The sequence below is a fragment of the Molothrus ater genome, chromosome 1, assembly GCF_012460135.2.
Source record: "Molothrus ater isolate BHLD 08-10-18 breed brown headed cowbird chromosome 1, BPBGC_Mater_1.1, whole genome shotgun sequence".
Classification (NCBI taxonomy): domain Eukaryota; kingdom Metazoa; phylum Chordata; class Aves; order Passeriformes; family Icteridae; genus Molothrus; species Molothrus ater.
Window position 1 is genome coordinate 152,018,041 of NC_050478.2, and position 20,632 is coordinate 152,038,672.

The window sequence follows — 20,632 nt, forward strand, 5'->3', positions numbered from 1 at the left end:
ATTAGGGGGGAAACTGAGGCACTGGGGCAATTTATTCTCCCAGAATGGGATGAGAGGTTCTTAGTGGGAGGAGATTCTCCTCCAGCCTTCCCACTGTTCCCACCGAGGCTAAACACTTCCTTAGGGCAATTCATTATCCTAATTATCCGCCTGACAGGCCTCATCCAGCTTCTGGATGAGGAATGTGGGATGTCAGGAGTGGCACACGGGATCCCACGCTTGGAAGGGAGGTCCCCATCCTAACGGGTTTCCCATATTCCATAACACCTTATTCCCCCCTCTGAGCATCATGGGGAGGGTTTGGGACCAGGATCATGCTGCTTGGTCCAGAATATTCTCCATGATGGAAACAAAAGCCAAAGGTGTTCCAAGAGCACCAAGGAGAAGGGATAGGGATGAAGCTGCATGGAAAAGGGTGCCAGGACAGCACTGCTAGGATTAGGGAATTAACAGCTCCTCCCCTCTTCCCTGCTCATCCACGGCAGGGGACACATCTGTCCCCACAGCCCCAAAACCTCCTGGGGATGAGGAACATTCCCAGCCGGCAGCGCGGGAATCACCAGAGCTGATTTCCCAGGGCGCAGGCACAGCTGCGAGCGCCGGGAAGCTGCCAAAGTCCAAGAGGAAAAAATCCTGATTAATATCGTCCTCCGGTGGATCCCGCGCTGCAGATGTGCGGCCTGCTGACTCGGCAGCTCCCAGCAAGGAGACCTGGAGCCGGGAAAACCGACGGGAGCGAGTGTGTGTGCACGGATCCGAGAGCCGCAATGCTCCTGGGGGACAACAAAGCACAGGGGAAAGGGAAGGATGTTGCTCTCCCATCCCGTAAATTCCCATAAGGCAAAGAGTTGTTCCATCCTCTACTATAAGGTGGCACTCACCGTATTGGGAACAGCGTCCCGACCTCAGTTCCCTGTGGAAAGGCCTGGGATAAGCTGCCTGTGGGCTCAGGCAAGTGGCAATGAAGCTGCTTAATCAGCTCCTGAGCCGGACACTGTCCTGATAAGTACAAAGGCTTTTATTTCAAGTATTTTCTTTTTGAATTTTATTTTAGGAGAGGCTGAAACTCCTGGCACTCGTCCACAATAACACTGGACAGCTGTGGGATAATCCACACTCATATTACCCATTCCTAATTAAACCGGAGAGCCTCCTTTCCTGCTGAGGTGACCCATTGGAAATTAATCAGTGGGGGACCAATACCAGAGCAAAAATCAGGGAGAAAGACGTTGCCTTTTCTGATTAGACAGGGAGGAAAAGTCTCCTGGAAAACAGGAATCGACTGCCGTGTGCTGGCCTGGCACGTCATCGATCCGTGTGGTCGCATTCAGGAATTCTAATGAGCTTCCACGGAGGCAAAAGGAAATAATTTGTGTAAGAAAATGGGTTGTTATTTCTAGGAAGAAACACCTGGCTCAGGAATTTCATCTCTAGGGTGGTCGGGGTCTGGCAGGAGATGTGGTGACCAGGAAGGAAGGTGATGGTCCATGGGCATGGGGCTGAATTCCCAGCTGGAGATGGGATTTGGGAAGGCTGCCTGGTGCAGAGCCTGTGGGATGCTCTGACAGGAGATGGAGGGGCCAAGCAGGACACACAACTTTCCCAAAAAGGGAAATGTGGGGAAAAACCTCCGAGGCTCCATCCTTCCCATCCAGTGACCTCCATCCCATTACCCATTCCTCCACAGCCCACCTGCCTCCCATTGCTCATCCCTCCAATCCAAACTCCTAAATTCCATTGCCTATTCATACTACACCACAACCACTTCCATCCATCCATCCATCCATCCATCCATCCATCCATCCATCCATCCATCCATCCATCCATTGCAGAACAGCCAACCCCAACACTTTGCCCATCTCTCCAACTCAACCACATTCATCCCTCCCATTGCTCATCCCTTCTGGTAAATCTTCCATCCCTCTCATCCAACCACCTCCATCCCAAAACCCATCCCTCCAATCCAACCACCTCCATCCCAAAGCCCATCCTTCCCATCCAACCACCTCCATCCCAAATCCCATCCCTCCCATCCAACCACCTCCATCCCAAATTCCATTTCTCCTTGTGATTCCCAAAGGGCCCAGCCCACACTGTGGCCACCAAGTGTCCCCTCCCAATCCCCCCACCCACCTTTTACAGAGCACAGGAGAGGAGCACCAGGGGGATGAGGTGCCAGATGTGTCCAGCTGTTGCACAACTGGGCTCATACATCTTTAACCACTGCCCCAAACTCTGCCAGCTGAGCATTGATGACGAGAGAGAAGGAAGCCAGAGCGGGGTTTCCGTAGCCTCCTCAGGACCTCCACACCTGTCTTCCAGCACGGATGGCTCCATGAATATTTCATCCCTGACCTTGTGGCTTTGGCAGCTTTTGCTTGGTTTTCATTGCAGTTTTTTCCCCTCCTCCTCTGCTCTCTGTCCAATGCTTCCTCATCCTGCACTAATGACCCATCCCAGGAGACCCCTGGGACCCCCGCGCTGCTTCCTGAAATATTTATGGTGCAGGAACCTTTGACCAGGGAGGCAATTTTGTGGTGCCAACATGAGAACAGCCCCCACACATGGAGTGGTGAAGCATCCTTCCCTCTTCTCCTTCCCCAGCCTGTCCCAGAAGAGGGAACATGAGGAGCCATCTCCAGCAGGAGCATTTTTAGGGATAACATTAAATGAGCTCCTAAATGCAATTAAAAATGAGCTCCTGAGCATCTCCTCTGTGCCCTTGGAGTGAGACAAGAGGAGGGGAGGGAGAAATAAGCAGCAGAGCCTTTATTTTAGGGATTATGGATAATCAGAAAGGAAAAGTATTTTAATTTTGGTTAATTCCCTCTTTTTTCCAGTGCAAATGTTGTCCCTCTGTTGAGGCAGAACCTCAGTGGTCACCACACTCTCCAAGGATGGAAGACCTTGTTCAGGTCACCTGGGGCCTTTTTCCTCTCTGTGGTCATGGCTTGTGTCACGTCATGGTTTGTCTCACCTTCCCAAATATGAGCCGAGCCCAGCCTGGGTCCTTCTCTTCCCACTATTCCAGGATTTCTTGCCGGAATCCCAGCCGGGAGCAGGGAAGGAGCAAAACTCTCCCCCACTCCTTTTCCAGAGCAAGCAGACGGGGCAAATCCCAACTCCACGGCTTCCCACCCCTCTGGGCAGCCGGAGAACATCGACCCACCTGAGCAACACGGCCCTTCCTTAAAACTTAATCAGCAGCCAATGAATTTTTCACGAGGACAAACAGGCCAGGTAGACGGGGTCCATTTTTTATTGATGAGCAGCAGGGGAGGGAAAGCTGTGGGCAGGGAGATGCAGGCTCAGTCAGGTCGTGGAGAAGTTCTTATGGCCAAGAACTCCATGGCACCGGCTCCAGGGATGAGGCAGCAGGAAAGCCCCAGGGAAGCAGCATGGAGTGAGATGATCCCAGGGCTGGGGTGCACTGGAAAAACTCCTGCCATCTCAGGAAGAAACCCAACCCAAAGCTTCAAATTTGGACTAAAGCTGAGCCTAAAATTTGCCTGAATTTTCATATGGCGATGGGTTTTGGACCATTTTTGGGCTTGCTGGGGAATGTGGTCACAGATGCTCCCAGCAGTTTCCCCACTCCACTTATTGTGTCCACATCAGGGAGCCCATGGTTTTTTCCACTTTCTTGGAAGAACATCCCTTAAATCCAAACCCTGCTCTGAGTCAAGCAAGACCAACACTGACCAGACCAGATCTTGATCTTCCTGCCAAGCAAAAAACTCTCCTGTGTCCAGCCTTGGAACAGCCCCTAAATCCCATTTCCAATCCATCCCCAAACTCATTTTGTATCCAAAGCCCAGACAGGGCAGGAATCGCACGCTGGTCCTACCTGGCTCTGTTCACATGTAACAGCCATGAATCCCTCTGTAATAACGAGTTTAATTAAACACAGCCCGGCCGCAAAGCCTGTCCTGACATTTAACTGGCACCTGAGAAGATGCTAACGAGAAAGACGTTAATTATCCAGCTTATTAGATGTCCGCGTTATTAACATAACCCTGACGGAATTAACTTGATACAAACTATCCCACAAATATTAATTGCCTCAAACTTCCTCGTAACTCGGAGGTATTAATAAGGTAGTAATTATGTATGGATTGGAGAGCTGGAAGTTAATGACGTGGCAATTTGATTTGTCTCAGAGAAACGCGATAAACCCAAGGAAGTGTTCTCCGAACAATCAATGGATATTTAATTAACGGACAGAACCTGTCGGCGTAAATCGGAACTAAATGTCCACGACGTCTCGTTCCAAGTGTTATGACAAAGGTTCCCAAGATGTGGCAGCATGGAAGGGTTCTCTCCCATGCTGACACTGCTGGCAACAGCATCTCCAGTCTCCACTCCATCCAGTGCATGAGGTCATGGATGTGTTCCTCATAAAATTGTTGGAATGGCTTGGGTTGGAATGGACCTTAAAGATCCTCTTGTTCAAACCACACTGCCATGGGCAGGGACGCCTTCCACTAGATCAGGTTTCTCCAATCTCATCCAATCTGGCTTTGGACACCTCCCAGGATGGGGAATCCACAGCCTCGCTGGGAAACCTCTTCTTCTTCTTCCTCCCTGGTCCAAGGAATCATCAGGATGCGCAGAGTTGATGAGAGAGGAGCACTCCCATCCCCCTCTGCTGTTTATCCTCACTCCCACCTCCATCCCAAGCCCAGATCCACAAACACATCTCCATCAGGTGACCTTCAGCAATGGTCACTTGGGAAAAGGGTTAAAGTCTCAAAGATCTGAGGCTTCCCACTGCCAGAGGACAGGGTTAGATGGTATATGGGGAAGAAATTCTTCCCTGGGAGGGTGGGGAGGCCCTGGCACAGGTTGCCCAGAAAAGCTGTGGCTGTCCCCATCCCTGGAAGTGTCCAAGGCCAGGTAGGACAGGGCTTGGAGCAACCTGGAATAGTGGAAATTGTTCCCGCCCATGACAGGATGTTGGAACTGGATGATCTTTAATTCCCTCCCAACCCAAAAAATTCCATGATTCTATGCCCAGGCCCTTCTTTTGGATCCACACAGCATGGCCAAAGTGAAAACTGCAAATAAATCTCCATCCATCCATCCCTCAAATCTGTCCTGATGCCAGCAGGTTTTTCCTCCCATCCAGCTGATGGAAGTGGCTGTCCTCTCTCTCCTATTGCGTTGCACCTTTATCAGGATGGGCTTCACACCTCTGGAAGTGGGCCCTGACTCTGTGGTGAGGAAGACGATGGTCCAGTGCCATCATTTCCATAAATTTCAACTCCTCCAGCAACCAGACAGGCAGGATGCTCCCCACGGGAGCAGGGAATGAGCCGGTACTTTGGCACAGCCCTCCCAGAAGAAGTTGGCAGCACATTCCCTTTACATTCCCGGCCTCCTTCCCCCTCTCTTCCAACCTCTCTTCCCTTCCCTTTATGTAAATGGAAAATAACAATTAGTTTATTTTTGCTTGTGCAAATTACAGCTCCCAGGGAGCCGCCAGCTGCCAGGGCTGTGCCGGAGCCGCGCTCCAGCCTCGGCCTTTTCCATGAATAAATAACCTGGTGGGGGTGGGAAGATGCTCCCTCTGCTTTCCCTCCACTCTCATCCATGGAAAGGGAGGATTGGAAGGGGGTGAAAACCCAGGGAACCTTTGGGTTTTATGGTGTGGGTAATTAAACACTGAGCAGATGATTTAATTGGGAGCTTGGCAAGGAGGGATACGGAGTTGTGGGGACGGAGAGGGGAACAAGGGGATCCCCAGGAATTGGGGATGGCGACTCCAAGGAAAGCTGCGCTTCCCAGACAGCTGAGATAGCAAAGGGCATCGGCTGGCAGGATCTGATCACGTCTGGATCTGAGGACTGACGCTGTCCTGGAATGTTTCCCACTTGGCAGTGAGCTGTTCTCCCTGCACACACATGGATTTGCGTCCTGCATCCCACAGCTTGCATCCCATATCCCACCTGCTTTGTCCCACCACCTGCACACACACAGGCAGTGATGGGTATGAGCTGGAATTCCTGGGATTTGCTGGTGTTGCATCCTCGATGGAGTTTATCCAGTCAGGGAAGGGTGGGCTGGGCAGTGCCGGGCTCCTTCTTGATCCTCACAATCCAGAGCTTCCCTTTCCTCCTGGATCAAGGGGCAGTGACAACCAGCACACAGCCTGCTGCAGGGAGCATCCCATATCCCACATTCCATATCCCATCTCCCATGCCTCATACCCTGCATCCCAATTCTCATATCCTATTTGTCATGTCCTTTATCTGGCATCCCACATCCAATATTCTCCATCCTTGCATCCTGTACCCTATATTCCACCATCTGCATCTCACATCCAATGATAAATCCTGTATCCTTGCATCCTGCATCCCATATCCTTCATCCCAATACCTGCATCCCACATCCCACCTCCTGCATCCCATACTCACTGTCCTGTATCCTCATATCTGGCATCCCACATTTTAAATCCCGCATCCTACTTCCTCCATCCCACCTCCTGCATCCCACAACCTCCATCCCACACCCAATGTCCTGTATCCCTCTATCCCCTTCATCCCACACCTGCTGTCCTGTATCTGTGCATCCTGCATCCCACCTCCTGTATCCCATATCCCACCTCCTGCATCCCACACCCATATTCCAGATCCAACTACCTGCATCCTAATTCCCACAGCAGCAGCAGCATGCCTGGATGGAGCAAACCCACCCAAACCCGAGGAATTTGGGATAAAATCCCATCTGTGGTGCTGTACATGCTATGCAGGGGGGTTTTCCGTGTCCTGGATTTTGGGAAGGACCTCACTTCCTGCTGACTTTAGGGATTACATCAGTGGAACTGGGAGGTGCTGGCTGGGGGAAGGCAGAGAGCTGGAAAAAAATTCCAGCCCCCAGGATGAGCTGTGCAGTGCCAAAGTCATGATCCCATGGCAGAGCTCTGTTCTACCAAGGTGATAAATGGAGATAAATTTATTTTATATAAACATATTTTTACGTAACATGGGCAGGGCAGTGTTTGTGTCCCAGGGATGCAGGAATATTGAGGAGGCAGGCCGACACAGAGCATGGAAAGGAAGGAATGTGCAAAAATCAAACTCTGGCCGAGCCAGAATATAAAGATCCACTCGAGCCAAAAAATTCCAGCTCCAAACTGAGCCCAGGCTCTGCTCGCAGTGGCTCAGCCCTGAGCTTGGAGCCAAATCCAAGATTTTTTTTTTTTTTTTTGGTCCAGGATTAATTTGGCTGAGATTTGAATTTATTCCTGCTTTTTAAGTGAACATTATCCCAGATTCCTCCATGCCCAGCAGCCCAACCTGCTTCCGCCCCAGGACTGAACTTCAGGACTGGAGTTCTCACCTTACGGAGATGTCAGGATCTGTAGAGATGTCGGGATTTGTGTGAACACCAGAGCAGTTTTGGGACAAACCTGTGGTGTGGGAGCATCAATAATTGAGGAGGAGGGAGCAAGGGGACACTTTAGAGATGTCACGTTGATCGTCTTCTTGTGGTTTTCCACCCAATTCCGGGGATCCCGGTAATTCCTGCTTGGAGGTGGCACGGAGCACCCTGCACCGCTTCAAGGGGACTTTGCCAGGGGCTGTGCCCAACCCCAAGCGTCCATGGATAAGGTGCTCCAGGGTACTGCTGTGTTTGGGGGTGAGCACCCCCCAAAATCACCCCTCTGCCCTGTGGGAAACCCACAGGCTGGGAAGCTGGAAGAATTCCAGTCATTTCCCAGCTCAGCGATGCCCACTGAGCGGGCAAGTAAAGCTTGGAAACGGGGTTAAGGAGCTCTGCAGGAGGGGGACATGAAGAGGACCCCCGGGGCTTGTCCCCATGTCCCCATCCCAAGTGCCAGGCAGCCCTTGGAGCATCCTTTTGGACTGGGCTGCTGTTTCCACCCCTGGAAAAGGCTGAGTATGGAACTGAGGATGCAGGAGATGCCCAGGATGAGCAGAGGGACTGCAGATCCTCACAGGAGGGACAGCATGGTGTCCGGAGGTCCTGCTGCAGCCCCCAAAAAGCAGCAGGAAGATGGAGAAGGAGGCTCCAGCCCCGCTCAGGGATCGGGAAAAATGAGGGGAAAGCTTTGAAACGAGGTCAGAGTGACCCCAAGCACCACACGTCCTCCTGCAGCAGACGTGGTGGCACCTGCGGATGTCGCAGTCCTGCGGCACACGGGTGACACACGACCCTGTCCCGCCACATCCCCATCCCAAAACATGTGCCAACATGCTTGGAATGCACACACATGACACTGCAAATATTGCAGCCATCCCCAAAAAAGCTGCAAACCCAAGCAGGGACCACCCAGACACCCCCCAGAGCCCGGGGTGCAGGAGGGCCTCAGCCCCAAAAAGGAGACGAGTCATAAACCAGCCAAATTTAGGCTTAAACTACTTTAGGTTTTATTATTTATTCAGCAAACCCAAATCTCAGAAAGCTGGGAGCTTCAGGAGCATGGAGAAATTCAGGATGGTGGGGCAGAAGGGTGCAATTGCACCCCCAAATCTCCCAGAAAAATTGTGGGATGGGGTCCCCCAATGGAGGACCAATATTAATGGGTGGCAGCAACACCCTGTGTCCTGCTCCAGCTATTAGGGGATTTCAAGGAGGTTTTGGAGAAAAAAATAAATCAGTGAGGAACTAAAAAAAAAAATCAAAGTGGCACACAGAATTGGGGATCCCTCTGGGATAAAGAGGAAGGGATAATGCCTGGATTGCCAAAATAATCTGGGATCTTTCCCAGGTTGTTGCACCCCAAAACAAAAGCAAAAGGAGAGGGCAAAGGGGGAAATTTGGAATCCTAAATTGCTGCCTTCGCTCTGCCATGGAAGCAGGGAAAGGATTCCAGAGCTGGAGACGATCGCGGTCACCTCACGGGCATCGCGCTGTGTCCTGGGGTGACACCCCATGGGACAGCGCTCCCACAAAACCCCACACAGACCCCAAAGTCAGCTCTGCTTCCCCAACCAGCCCCAGCCCAGCTGGGAAAAGGGGCAGTGACCCCCAGGATGCGCTAACAGGGAATGGGGATCACAGAAAGATCCAGGAGTGTGGATTTAGACAGCGGGGACTGAGATCTCCAGGCTAGTTTGGGGAAGGTACCAGCCCCAAACACTTTTTTCTCCCCAAATTCTTGTTTGATCATGACCAGGCAGCTGGATGTGTTCTCCCCCCAAAAATATATGCCAAGAGAAAGGGATATTGGGAGGAAAATTAGGAAATTACCCACCAGGAAGCTGTGATTCACCTCCAAAAAATTCAAGGACGCCACGTCCCGCAAGCGGCTGCATGGGTTCATTTTATTTAGAGCCAGGTTTGCAAAGTTTCCCTGGATCTAAATAAATACAGGAATAAGGGGTGAATCCCCCACCCTTCTAACCCCCCTTTTTGTCCAGCCCTGGGACAAATCTCCCTCTTTGCATCCCAGCTCCCATCCCAAAATCCAAGTCCGATATTGAGCCAAGCTCAGGCTGCTCAAAAATCCTCTGGTCACACAGTAAGACACCAAAAAGCCAGAAAAAGAGGAAAAAAAAAGGGGAGTGAGGTTTGGGTGTGCAGAAAAGGGATGACCAGAGGGTTGTGGAGTTGCAGGCACCCCACAAATCCAAGGAAAAGCCAGGGGGTTACATGAGCACGGCAGAGATTTATGGAAGTAGCAGGAGGGAACACGCCACAGCTTGGGGACCTGCCACAGCTGAGCCTGGGCAAAAACACAGGACAGAAAATACACCAAAATATTAAAAAAGCACATAGAATGCCGAAAAAATGTGTTGTACCAAGGGTTGTGTTGGAATTTGTCCCGCTGAGTCCGGGAAAAGCTGCACCAGCGCTTGGGGTTTGCGGCAAAGGGAGAAACATCCTTAAAAACAGTCCCAAAAACCCACAAAATCTCAGTAAAATACCAGCCCAAAAGCTTGGATTAGGGAAGGTGTGGGCTTGGTTTGTTAAGGGGTCCTTTTTTAATTAAAATTTCAAGCAGGAGAAGCCAAAGGAGGAAAGAAAAATAATTTATTACCGTTGAAAATCAAGCCAGCGGCTCATCGGGACGGTGTCGGACAAGCTGGAACCAAACTGGATCCGGTGACTTCCCAGCAGCTGCAGGGATGAAGGTCTCCAGGACCCTCCAGCCGGGAAAGAAAACCAAAAACACGCAGAACCCGGCTGAAAATAAACCAAACCAAAACAAAAACAAAACAAAAAAAAAGGCAGGAAAAGTGAAAAGCCAGAGTTCAATGAGGCAGAGGCGACGCTCAACACCGGACTTATCTCAGCGGGAGCTCAGGGAAGGTTTTGCACCAGCACGGGGAATCAAAGGGATAATAAACAACCCCCAAACAAAACCCCGATGATGCGGGGACTCCCCCCAAAAGTTGAGAGAAAACCCGACCCAGGCTCTAGTTGAATATAAGTTTTTATCTTGATGCAACATCATTAAAACCGTCACAAATCGAAACAACAGGTCGTTAAAAACGCTTCGCACGATCAGTCCCTAAAATGCACCAGGTTCCCAAGCTCGCTTTGTCCGCAGGACCCTTTTGCTTCCCCCCCAAAATTTGTTTTTTTTAAATTTTTTTCTCCTTTTTTAAATAAGCAACTCGTTTAAAAAAAACAAACAAACAAACCCGCCCCGCTCCTCCGCGCAGGATCGGTCCCGCTTTCGCTCCAACGATTGCACGAATTCTTAATCCTTTTTTTTCCTCTTGTTTCCACAACAAATAATGTGCATTTTCTTGCCGTCTGGTTTTTTTTTTTTTCTTTTTCTCCAAACATCGAGGTTAAAATAAGATTTTCCGTTTCCCGAGGGTTAATAAATAAATCTGGTGCATAGTGAGATAGCAGCCAACCGTTTGCAGTCCATATATTACTATATTGCCTTTCAGGTCACCCTAAAATTGTTACCTCTTCCCCTCCCGCCCCTCCCCACTATTTTTAAGAGCATAGATAATTTTAAATCTCTATAAAACAGTATTATTTCACCCAATCGATTCCTGTATATAGTGCATTCGGCTTCTTCCCAACATCGTTAAATTAACTCGGATATTATTTGCATGCTATTACATACAAACTTTTAAGACTCGTGTAATTTTTTTTTCTCTTTTCTAAAGGATTTTAGGGTTTTTTTGTTGGTTTTTCTTTTTTTTGTTCGTTTTCTTTTTCTCGTAAATCACCAAGCAAAATATAGGCTCAAGGAAAAAAAAAAAAAAAAAGAAAAAAAAACAAAAAAGGCAAAAAACGAACTAATTTTCTACATATTTACAAGGGTGAATAAGTTAAATGTGGCTCAGGTTTGCCGGCTGGGAATGGGGGGTGGGCGGAGGGGCCGGGCAGGGCGCAGCGCTGCCGGGGACCCCCCAGCCGATCCGTGGGGATCCCTCGAAGAATAAAAATCCCAATGGAGGGGAAAACCCGCAGGAAAAGGTGGGGAGAAGCCACCTGGATGGCGCCGATGCTCCCGGGAAGGGGGGCGGGTGGCCGTACACGTCCCGCATGCAGGGCTGCCCCCCACTCCCCCACCCCGGGACCCCCACCCCGAGTCCCGATGGGTGGGTGCGTGGTGGGAGGGAGGGAGTTTCAACTTCCCCTCCCCAAAATTCCAAAATTTCAGTGGGGACTTCATAATATTATTTTTTTTTCTCTTTTTAAATATAAGCGGCGGGTTTGCTCTCTCCCCGCATGAGGAAAAAAAAAAAACAAAAAAAAGGGGATCCCACCCCATCCCACCAGCCCGGCTCACATGAAGAAGTCAGCGGTGGCTTTCGGGGCGGCGGATGGGGAGGGCTCCCGCGGGAAGCCCCGGCCGGCCAACTTCTCATATTTTTCTTTGTACAGATCCCTTTCCTTGGCCAAGCGGGTCACCTCCTGCTTGAGCTGCTCCACCTGGCTCTGCAGTTGGCATTTCTCGTTCTCCAAGATGTGCCGTTGCTGGACCCGCTTGTAGCGGCAGGATTGAGCGTAGCCCCGGTTCTTCAAGGTCCTCCTCTTCTGCTTGAGGCGGATCACCTCCTCCTTGCTGAAGCCCCGCAGCTGCCGGTTCAGCTCCCGCACGGACATACTCACCAGCTGATCGTCGGAGAACCGGTCCTCCAGGCGTAGGTGGTGATGATGATGATGGTGATGGCCGGGATGGTGATGCGCGGCCGGCGGCAGCTCCTCACCCCCGAAGGGCTGAGGTCGGAAGGGCTCGTACCCTTGGTGGTGATGATGATGATGGTGAGGGGCACCGATCAACGCCTCCACCGCGTCCTCCGGGGTCAGGTTGAGAGCTTCGGGGTTGAGGTGATGCTGGTAACCCGACATCCAGTACAGCTCCTCCAGCTGCTGTTTGGAGCCCAGGGAAGCGGCGGTGGTAGCCGGGGGGCCGGGGGCCGGTTGCCCACCGGGGCTGGGAGCGCAGAAGCTGGGCGAGGAAGGCACGGAGGAGCAGGGCGTGCTGAGCGGGGTGGACGACAGAGACCCGGCGGGCAGGCGGTGGCACAGCCGCTCCGCCTCCGCCGGCTCCTTCTTCACCTCGAACTTCATCAGGTCGAAATCGTTCACGTACTCGATGGCGAGGGGGCTCGTGGGCAGCTCCGCGCTCATGGCCAGCTCCGAGGCCATCTCAGTCCATGGAGGGACCGGGGGGGGATCCCCCGGGCACCGCCGCTCACCGAGGGTCCCGCGGGCTCCGGGAGCCTCCTCCGAGCGGGCTCCGGCGAAAGCGGCTGCCCAGACCGGGCTCCGGGACCCTCCGATGGGGCTTTGCCGTGGGGTTCAGCGGGGCTCCGGGACCTTCGGACGGGGATCTGCTGCCGGGCACTGGGACCCTCCGAAGGGGCTCCGCTGCGGGGCTCAGCCGGGGACCGGGAACTCCCGACGGGACTTTGCGGTGGGATTCAGCCGGGCTACGGGACCTTCTGACGGAGCTCTGCGGCGGCGTTCAGCGGGGCTCCGGGACGCTCCGACCGGGATCCGCTGCGGGGCACAGCCGGGCTCCGGGGACTTTGCGGGGAGGTTCAGCGGCGTCCGAGATGGGGCTTTGCTGCGGGGCTCCGGGACCCTCCACCGGGGCTCAGCCGGGCTCCGGGGCTCGCCTCCGACGGACTTTGCGCTGCGGTTCAGCCGGGCTCCGAGACCCCCAGCCGGGGCTCCGCTGAGGGCTGCGGGGCAGCCACCTCTCTCCGTCGGGGCTCGGTTCTGCTGCTGCTCTCCGGGACCCTCCTCCGACCGCCACGGCTCTGCTCTCGGGCCGGGCGGGCTCCGCCGCTGCCTGCGGCCGGTTCCCAATGGCGAGGAGCGGGCAGCGCCCTGCCCGCCCCTTCCTGCCTCCCCTGGCACCTGCCCCGGCCCCACCTCCCCGGGCTCCGAGCCTTCTCCTGCCTCCTCCTCCTCCCGCCGGGACACGGCGCCCTGGGGGCGGGGGCCGCTCCCCTGCCCGCCCCTGCCCGCGACCGGCGCCGCCGCCGCCGGGAGCTCAATGGAACTCGCCGCCTTTTATACGGGGAAAACGAGGCACGGCCACGCCTACTGAGGCGAGGCTAAGCGCTTCCAGCCTATCAGCATCCCGAGAGCCCGCTTGGATTTTCATATCCCCATGGCAACGCCCCCGGGGCAGCTGTCAATCTCCGGAGGGGGGGAAGGCTCCGGGTACCCCCTGGACCCTCTCGGCCTGCGCATCCCAAGGTGGGGCTTCAGCTCCCACCCTCCGCCCCGAACTGAGTGTGGAGTGGGGAGAAACATCCTAGAAATCCTGATTTCCTGCTCCCCAAAAAGGGGAAATATCCGAAAAGGAGTTACTGAGCCTAAAATCGGGTTTGGTGCCACCTCGCTGAGGGATCACAGCATCGGAATGCAGCCCCTTCCCCACCTCAGGAACAGACCAGGATCCTTCCCGGAGCACGTCCATTCTTGCAGAAAGTAAAATAAATATAATTTTGAGGATTTTTCGATTTTCATAAGCTATTGGTGGTCAGGCTGCACCTGGTTTCAGAGGTGGCATCGCACCTAGCACAGGTGACATCCACACCTGACACATGAACGGGAGTGTCACCAGATGGAGGACCAGGATTGCCAGCCCAGTTCCTGGAAAAGGTGTCAGTGGCACACAGAGGCAGCAGGTCAGGGGGTTTTTGGGGTGCTCATGCCACCCCTGGATGAGGCCCTGGTTGGGATGTGGCCGTGCTGCTCCATCTGCGACCTCACAGCTGCTGCAGCCTGGTGGGAACGGGACTGGGAAACTGAGGCACGGGGCAGTTGCCATGGAGTGGTCCCACCTAATCCCAAGGGATGAGCAGGTTCATCCCACAGAGTCTGGCAACACCCACCCACTCATCCCCTTGGGGTTCAGGATTGTCTCTGTTACCCACAGGATGCATTCTGGGTCCCACTGCATCCCAACCCAGCTGCATCCCACCCTACTGGATCCCACAGGCAGCTCCTTGGGATGTGGGGGGTGACATTCTCCTCATCCAGCCAATCCTGAATGGGGATTTGGGGACAGGAGACACTGCTCTCCATGGCTGCTAACTGACTCTTTGGATATGGGGTCAAATTAATGCAAAAAAGGGTGTTTTTTGAGGATGAAAACCTTTATCCTGATGCAACTCCAGCAATTAAAATTGTTGCTTTTGCTGGATCTGGCCTCTGGGGAGGGTCCATCTTTCTGCTGCTAATTGGGTCAGGGCAAGGGGGGCATTTATTCCCCTTGGGAAGGGTCATGGATGCAACCAAAGCCCCAAACATGACCCCCATTCCCTGGTGATCCTGGATGTTATCCCATATTGGACACAGACATGCCACTTTGGAGTCCCCAAACTTGGGCATGACTTGAGGGAGGGGGCAAAGAAGTGGACAACAAAAAACCTTTTTTGTGGGGTGGTTTTAACCCTCTTTGCTTCATTGGGTCACCCTAAATCCATCATCATCCCACCTGTGTAGCAGGATACCGGGATCCCGCACTGGGAAAAGATGGGGTGCCACCTCCTTTCTCCTGGCACTACGATCCTCCCCAGAGCTGCTCCACCCTGGGGGCACCTGGCCCCCACCAGCAGCTGCCACCCAAGCTGGGACAGGAGCCACCAAGGGATTAGGACCGGGCCAGGCTCCAATGGGGCCGTGGCTCCCCGGTGACACCCCCGGGGTATTTTTAGGAAATGCCCGTGGCATGTCCCCAACCCTCCCGGCCACGCCGGGCCCGTCAGCTAAGTTTACTCACAGGCGGTCAAGTGACATAACCAGGTTGGTGGCCTCGGGATGGTGGCAGGATGGCGTCACCTTTCACTTTTAGAGCTCGTGTGCCCCATCACTCCTTAGAGCAGGGCTGGGTGCCCACCTGGGGCTGCCTCAGTTTCCCTGGATGGCACACGGCTCCCACTTGAGGTGTTGTTGGCTTGGGGACAGTGACCTCACCCCGCGGGAGGGTGTTATCCACCACAATGCACCCCATGGAGAGAGGGTGGGACCATCCTGGTGATGCTCCACCAGCACCTGCCTCACAACCCAGTGCTGCTGCAGGCTCAGGAATTTTGGGGCGGAGGGGGGAAATCACATTGGGAGGAGGATGAGGATGAGGCTGAGGAGGAGGAGAAGGTGGAGGAGGAGGGCAGGGAACAGCCACCCCTGATGACAGGCAGAAAACTGATCCCGGCGGGTGACGTTCACCCGGCACCTGCTTCCCCGCAGGGGACCAAGAGCGCTGCCAGCAGCACCCGCCACGGGAAGGTTTTTCCGGGAAATGTTTATGGAGCCCTCCAGAAACGCCACCCTGTGCCAACCTCCCAGTCGTGGCACCCCCCAGGGAATGCCCTTGGCGGGCAATGTCCCCGAGCCCAAGAGTGCACCCCTGGCTTCACAGCGAGGAGGGATAAATCCCATTGGAACCCACTGCCGAGGAATTGAGGATGTTGGAGACAGAGGGGGAACCCACCGGAGTTCAGTGACACCTCTCCAGGGGCCGCGTTTATCCCTGCTTGGAAATTAATCACCCCCAAGCAGAGCTTTAACGACAGCCGGCTGGAAATTCCAGTCCTCCCCGGGAAGGGAGCAGCGGTGCCGGTGGGCGGAGGAGCCACCGCTCCTCATTGCCTCCTTTAATTAGTGCAGCACAAGGATTATCCTCGTTAGGGATCCAGGGAAAACCAAAGCTCCCGGCCACCGCTGGACATCCCTGAGGATTCACAACAGCACCTTCTCCTCCAGGATGGTTTTTAGGGAATTTAGTTGGGTTTTTTTAGGATACCACCACATGAAGAATCATTGTTTCTGGATGAAAAGTTTTAATGATTAAAAAACCCAAGGATTTAGGGATCAGAGTGACTCCTCTACTGGATTTGTATGGATATTTGATGGGATGTTCATGCACTGCTGAAAAAAGAGGAAAGCCACAGGGAGGCTTTTCCATCCCAGGGGAGGAAACTCTTTTATTTACATATCAAAACACAGGAGTTAACAAAAGACATTTTCATATCAACAAAAACCACGATGTTTTTATTAAAAATCAACTCGTTGGACACACCCTGGGGCACAAGTGACATCCCAGGGTGAGGATCTGCTGGTCCTCCAGTGCCTGGGGGATGTTGTGGATTTGGGATGGTGACAAAACCCCTCCATGGGGGTCACTTGGTGAAGGGAACCCCCCTGTGGGGACCTGTTTGGGGGGCGAAGCCACTGCCCATTGGCATTTCCTACCCTGTCTCTGATCATACCTGGATCCTGCATCCCCAGGGAGCCCCAGTCCTTCCCAATTCCCTCTGATTCCTTTTCCCCACAGGATTTTGCCTGAGGGGCTGTAGATGAGCAAATCCCACGAATCACATCTGTGTGGGAGAACAGCACCTGCCACCCCAAAATCCCTTGGAAATTTTACCTATGGATGCAAAACCCCATTGTTCCAGTGTTCCTTCACTCTGTTCCTGCTTGGATTTGGAGAGTCCCCAAAAACCCCCAAACCCTGGAGGAGTTGGCTTGGCTTTCCCAATGGAGCCCAAATCCCTGCTAGGATAGGGAGAGGAGGGGGTTGGGTGCAATTCAGGGAGACCCCAAAATGCAGATTGTGATCTCAGCACCACTCCAAACACATTTCCATGAGGGATGCTCTCAGCTCCAGGAAATCTCCTCCCAAAAGCAAGGGGATGGAGAGGGATGGGCTCTTGGAATGGTGGGATCAAGGCTGTGGGGGCTTTACACTCATTACATCCCATCAAAGTGACTTGTCCCTGATACATCCCAACCTGGATGTGGAAATGTCACCTGATGGCATTAAATCACCCCAGGTCCCCCTGTCCTGTGCTTGTGGCTGGGACAGCACCGGAGGATGGATGGGGATGGGAACCTCTTCCCAGCCCCACAAGCATCCAAGGAGGTGGCAGCACTTTCCTTCAACAAACCATCTGAAAAGGTCATTTATTGGTCAATTCAAAGGTTCCAAACAAAACTGCTCCCCTGCAGGAACGAGCGGTGCATTCCCACGCTGCCGCACGGCTCCGTGTCCCAGTGACATCCTGGGAAAGCAAGAGGAGGAGGAGGGGGGTGCCATGTCTGGACATGGCATCCTGAGGTAGGTGCCAGGTCGTTCCCTGGCTCTCCAGTTCCTGAGCTGGTCGGCTGCCACAGGATTGGGATGGACTCACAGCCGGGGCTTGATCTGCAGCCGTTTCCCTGGAGGAGGGAAGGGAATGGTGATGGTGGGAAAGGGGGGGAACACAGCTGGATATTCCCAGGCTTCTCCTTGCCTGGTCATGGGAGGGGGTTAAACCACTGGGAAATCAGGAATGTGGGTGGTTTTCCACCCTGGCAGCACTCACTGGACTCACCGCTGCCACCCACAAGGGAGTTTTCAGAATCCTGTAGGGATGCCCTTGGGAACATTCTCCTCCTTTTGGCATTGCCTGGAAAGGAAAGGAAGAAAAGAGGAGAAAGGCATTGAGGCTGACTCAGGTCACCTTGGGAATACCTTGGAATGCAGGTGGAGAAGTGTCCTAAGTTCCTCTTCTGCTTCACATCCCCCTTGGCCATGTCAAGGATGGAGGTGGCTCATTCCCCAAATCCCTAAGCATCCTCAGCTCCCTGCAAGTGGAACTCAGAGGTCGCTTCCCACCATGGAGCAGCAAATCTGCTGCAAAATTCCCAAGTTATGGGTGAAAAAGAGAATTAAAAAGGATCCAAACCTTCCCACTGGTGAACATCAGGACCTGCTTTGGTGCTGGGATGGAGCCATAAAGAGCTGAGCATCAGCAGTCATCCCCCCAAGCATTCCCAGCATCCATTTAGGATGCTCCAGGTGATGTCTTCTGCTTGTTGGAACATGGTGCTTCCTCCAAAGAGGGTTCTGGATGCTCATGTAGAGCCAAAACACCATGAAGTGCCTCTGGGAGGTGACCTCCATGTAGGACAAGTCCAGCATCGTCCCATGGACCAAGGTGATGGACAGAGTGAAATCCTTCTCCATTTCAACCACAATGTTGGGAGTACCTTTCTGCAGGTTCTCCTATTTTCCCTCTCCAAAGGGTTTGGAGAGGTGTTTATGGGCTTCCACGTACCTGAGTGATGGGTGGGAAGGAAAGTGGTGGCCACCTGGCCACCAAGATGAATGAGGATGGAAAAAAGTGAAGGTTTCCCAGAAGAAAAAGGACCCACAGGTTTAGTGGGAAAAGTTCCCCTTCATTTGGGACTAGTGGAGATGGAGAAGGTCATGGAGAAGATGGAGGGAATCCAGCCCAAACCCCCTCCAGATGTTCTGTTGCTCGTGCTCCTGCAAAATTCTGCATGGCACTTCCCAAACAATATACCCAACCTGGAGGTGGGACCAAGGACACCTTCAAGCAGCCTTGAGAGCCCAAAGGAGAAAGTTTTTGGGGCAGGGGAGGCAGGACAGGTGATGACCCAACAACGGGGAGTCTCCAAGAGTTTTCCTTCGCTTTCCAACTTGGATAAACAAACTTGCTGGGAGTCGAAGTCGCGCTGGCAGTGATTCATCGTTCTGGAGTTAATTTATGGAAAATAAAGAGGGCTCATTTAGCACCTTTCCACCCTTAATATAACTCCCATACATCAGCGGGATGCATGGCAGACACGGCAGACCTGGATATTCCTCACCGGCAATGCAGCCGAATCCGGCTGGGATTTGGGAATGGTGACATGGAGCAAAACACCCTTGCATCCCCACCCTTCTAATTTTTCCCTTTGGCATCCAGCCAGGTGGTTTTTCCAGCTTGGGATCTGTGAATCCCAGGCTGGTTGCTGGAATGAGGGTCCGGAGCTGCTGGTTGTCACCTCAAGGGGTCAAAATCAGCAACTCCGCATTCCTGCCCCATGGTGTGAGTTCAATAGGAATGGTGGGAAAGGCTGAATTCCCTTTGGATGAGCCAGGGAAAACTTCCTTAGCTGATATCCGTGAGGCAGCTCAAAGCAGGTTTGATTACAGAAGTAGAAATATGGAATTTATTTCTTTGAGAGAAGAAGGAAAAAGGTGATTTTTAAATTGACCATAATTAACTTCCTGACTTTGGTACAGAGCGCACGGGGCCAAGATACTTCCAAAGTATCCATGCTTGATTTCCAACAGATTCCTTAAAAAAATCAAGGCAGGAATGAGAAAATGAACCCAAAATAGGTCGTGAGAGGGCTAAACTGGTTCCGTTTTTCCCCTTGGATGGAAGGAGATGGAGGAAGGATGGCGCAGCCAAGGGGTGAACACCACATCCCAAAAAACCCCCGGGAGGGAAAACCTGGACCAAACGGGGGTGTCACTCCACTCAACCCTGGCAAAGGAAAAGATATTTTTCCAGTTTTGTGCTTGGGAGATCCTGCAAATGGCGTGATCAATCTTGGGTCGCATCTCCAGCTCCTTCACTCTCTCCCCCCGTGCCGCCTTTCCCGGCATTCTGGGAGCGGCGCAATCCATCTTCCAAGGAACCAGGTATATAATTTCTAGTTAGCGAAAGCAACCCCTTTTTCATTCCAAAGATTGAACGGCTTCCAAAGGAGAGGAACTGAGGCCGGATCACGAGTTTTCCATCGAAACCCAGGCGGTTTTCGCTGAGCTTGTCAGGCTCGTCGGAGAATTAGGACTTCCAGCGCTCTTCCTCCTGATGGAAATCAACATTTATTTTGCCTAAGCCTAAGAAGGTGTCAGGCAGATGGAGAAACTTGCCACTCTTCTCCAGGAAAAAAGAGGGGAAAGGAGGAAATCTAATAGAAATATATTATCAAGTCTGAGGAGTGGACAGTGCAGTAAATCACACTTCAGGTGGCACCATTAGATTTTTCAATAAAACCTGGTTTTTCCCCCAGCCGGAGCCGAGAGGCTCCAGCTGCATCCAACGGGGAAGTTAAAACCAAATTTGTTTCATCCAGATGCTGATCCGAGAGGGATTGAAAGGGATTTCAAGGTGGGGAATCCGCTCGGATGAAGGGTGAAAGGAGGTGGGTCTCGGCCTGGGGCCGAAATCCTCTCCCTGCTCATCATTCCTGATCCATGAGGGATTAAAAACTGGGTTTCTCCACAAGGTGGGGAGGTGGAAGGCAGCTGGAGATGCCCCATCTCAGGGGTGAAGATTCCCAAACCCCAAATCAGTGAGATAAAGGGAATGACAACTCCCTTGCAGCTTTCCAAACTTTACCACCCAGCAGGAGAAAAGCTGGAATTTTGTTGGTTTCCCTTCCTTAA

At 53.0% G+C, this 20,632-nt stretch overlaps 2 protein-coding genes across 5 annotated transcripts in view; both read right to left on the reverse strand.

The window, feature by feature from the left end:
- Positions 1–10,913: 10,913 nt before the first annotated feature.
- MAFA (MAF bZIP transcription factor A) lies at positions 10,914–13,246 on the reverse strand. Its single transcript, XM_036396556.2, has one exon. It carries the CDS (start codon positions 12,586–12,588, stop codon positions 11,722–11,724), a length of 867 nt encoding a protein of 288 aa, XP_036252449.1. The 5' UTR covers positions 12,589–13,246; the 3' UTR covers positions 10,914–11,721.
- Positions 13,247–16,221: 2,975 nt separating this feature from the next.
- Positions 16,222–20,632, reverse strand: part of ZC3H3 (zinc finger CCCH-type containing 3) — a 137,394-nt gene continuing 132,983 nt past the window's right edge. For 2 of the 4 annotated variants that reach the window (XM_036397127.1, XM_054518580.1), the window contains one exon: positions 17,634–17,852. In XM_036397127.1, the coding sequence (XP_036253020.1) occupies positions 17,701–17,852 (152 nt within the window). In that variant the 3' untranslated portion in view covers positions 17,634–17,700. The other 2 variants (XM_036397118.2, XM_054518596.1) reach the window with 2 other exon arrangements.

Coding starts and splice junctions, on each gene's coding strand:
- MAFA (XM_036396556.2), bottom strand. CDS start 12,588: ATGGCCTCGGAGCTGGCCATGAGCGCGGAGCTGCCCACGAGCCCCCTC.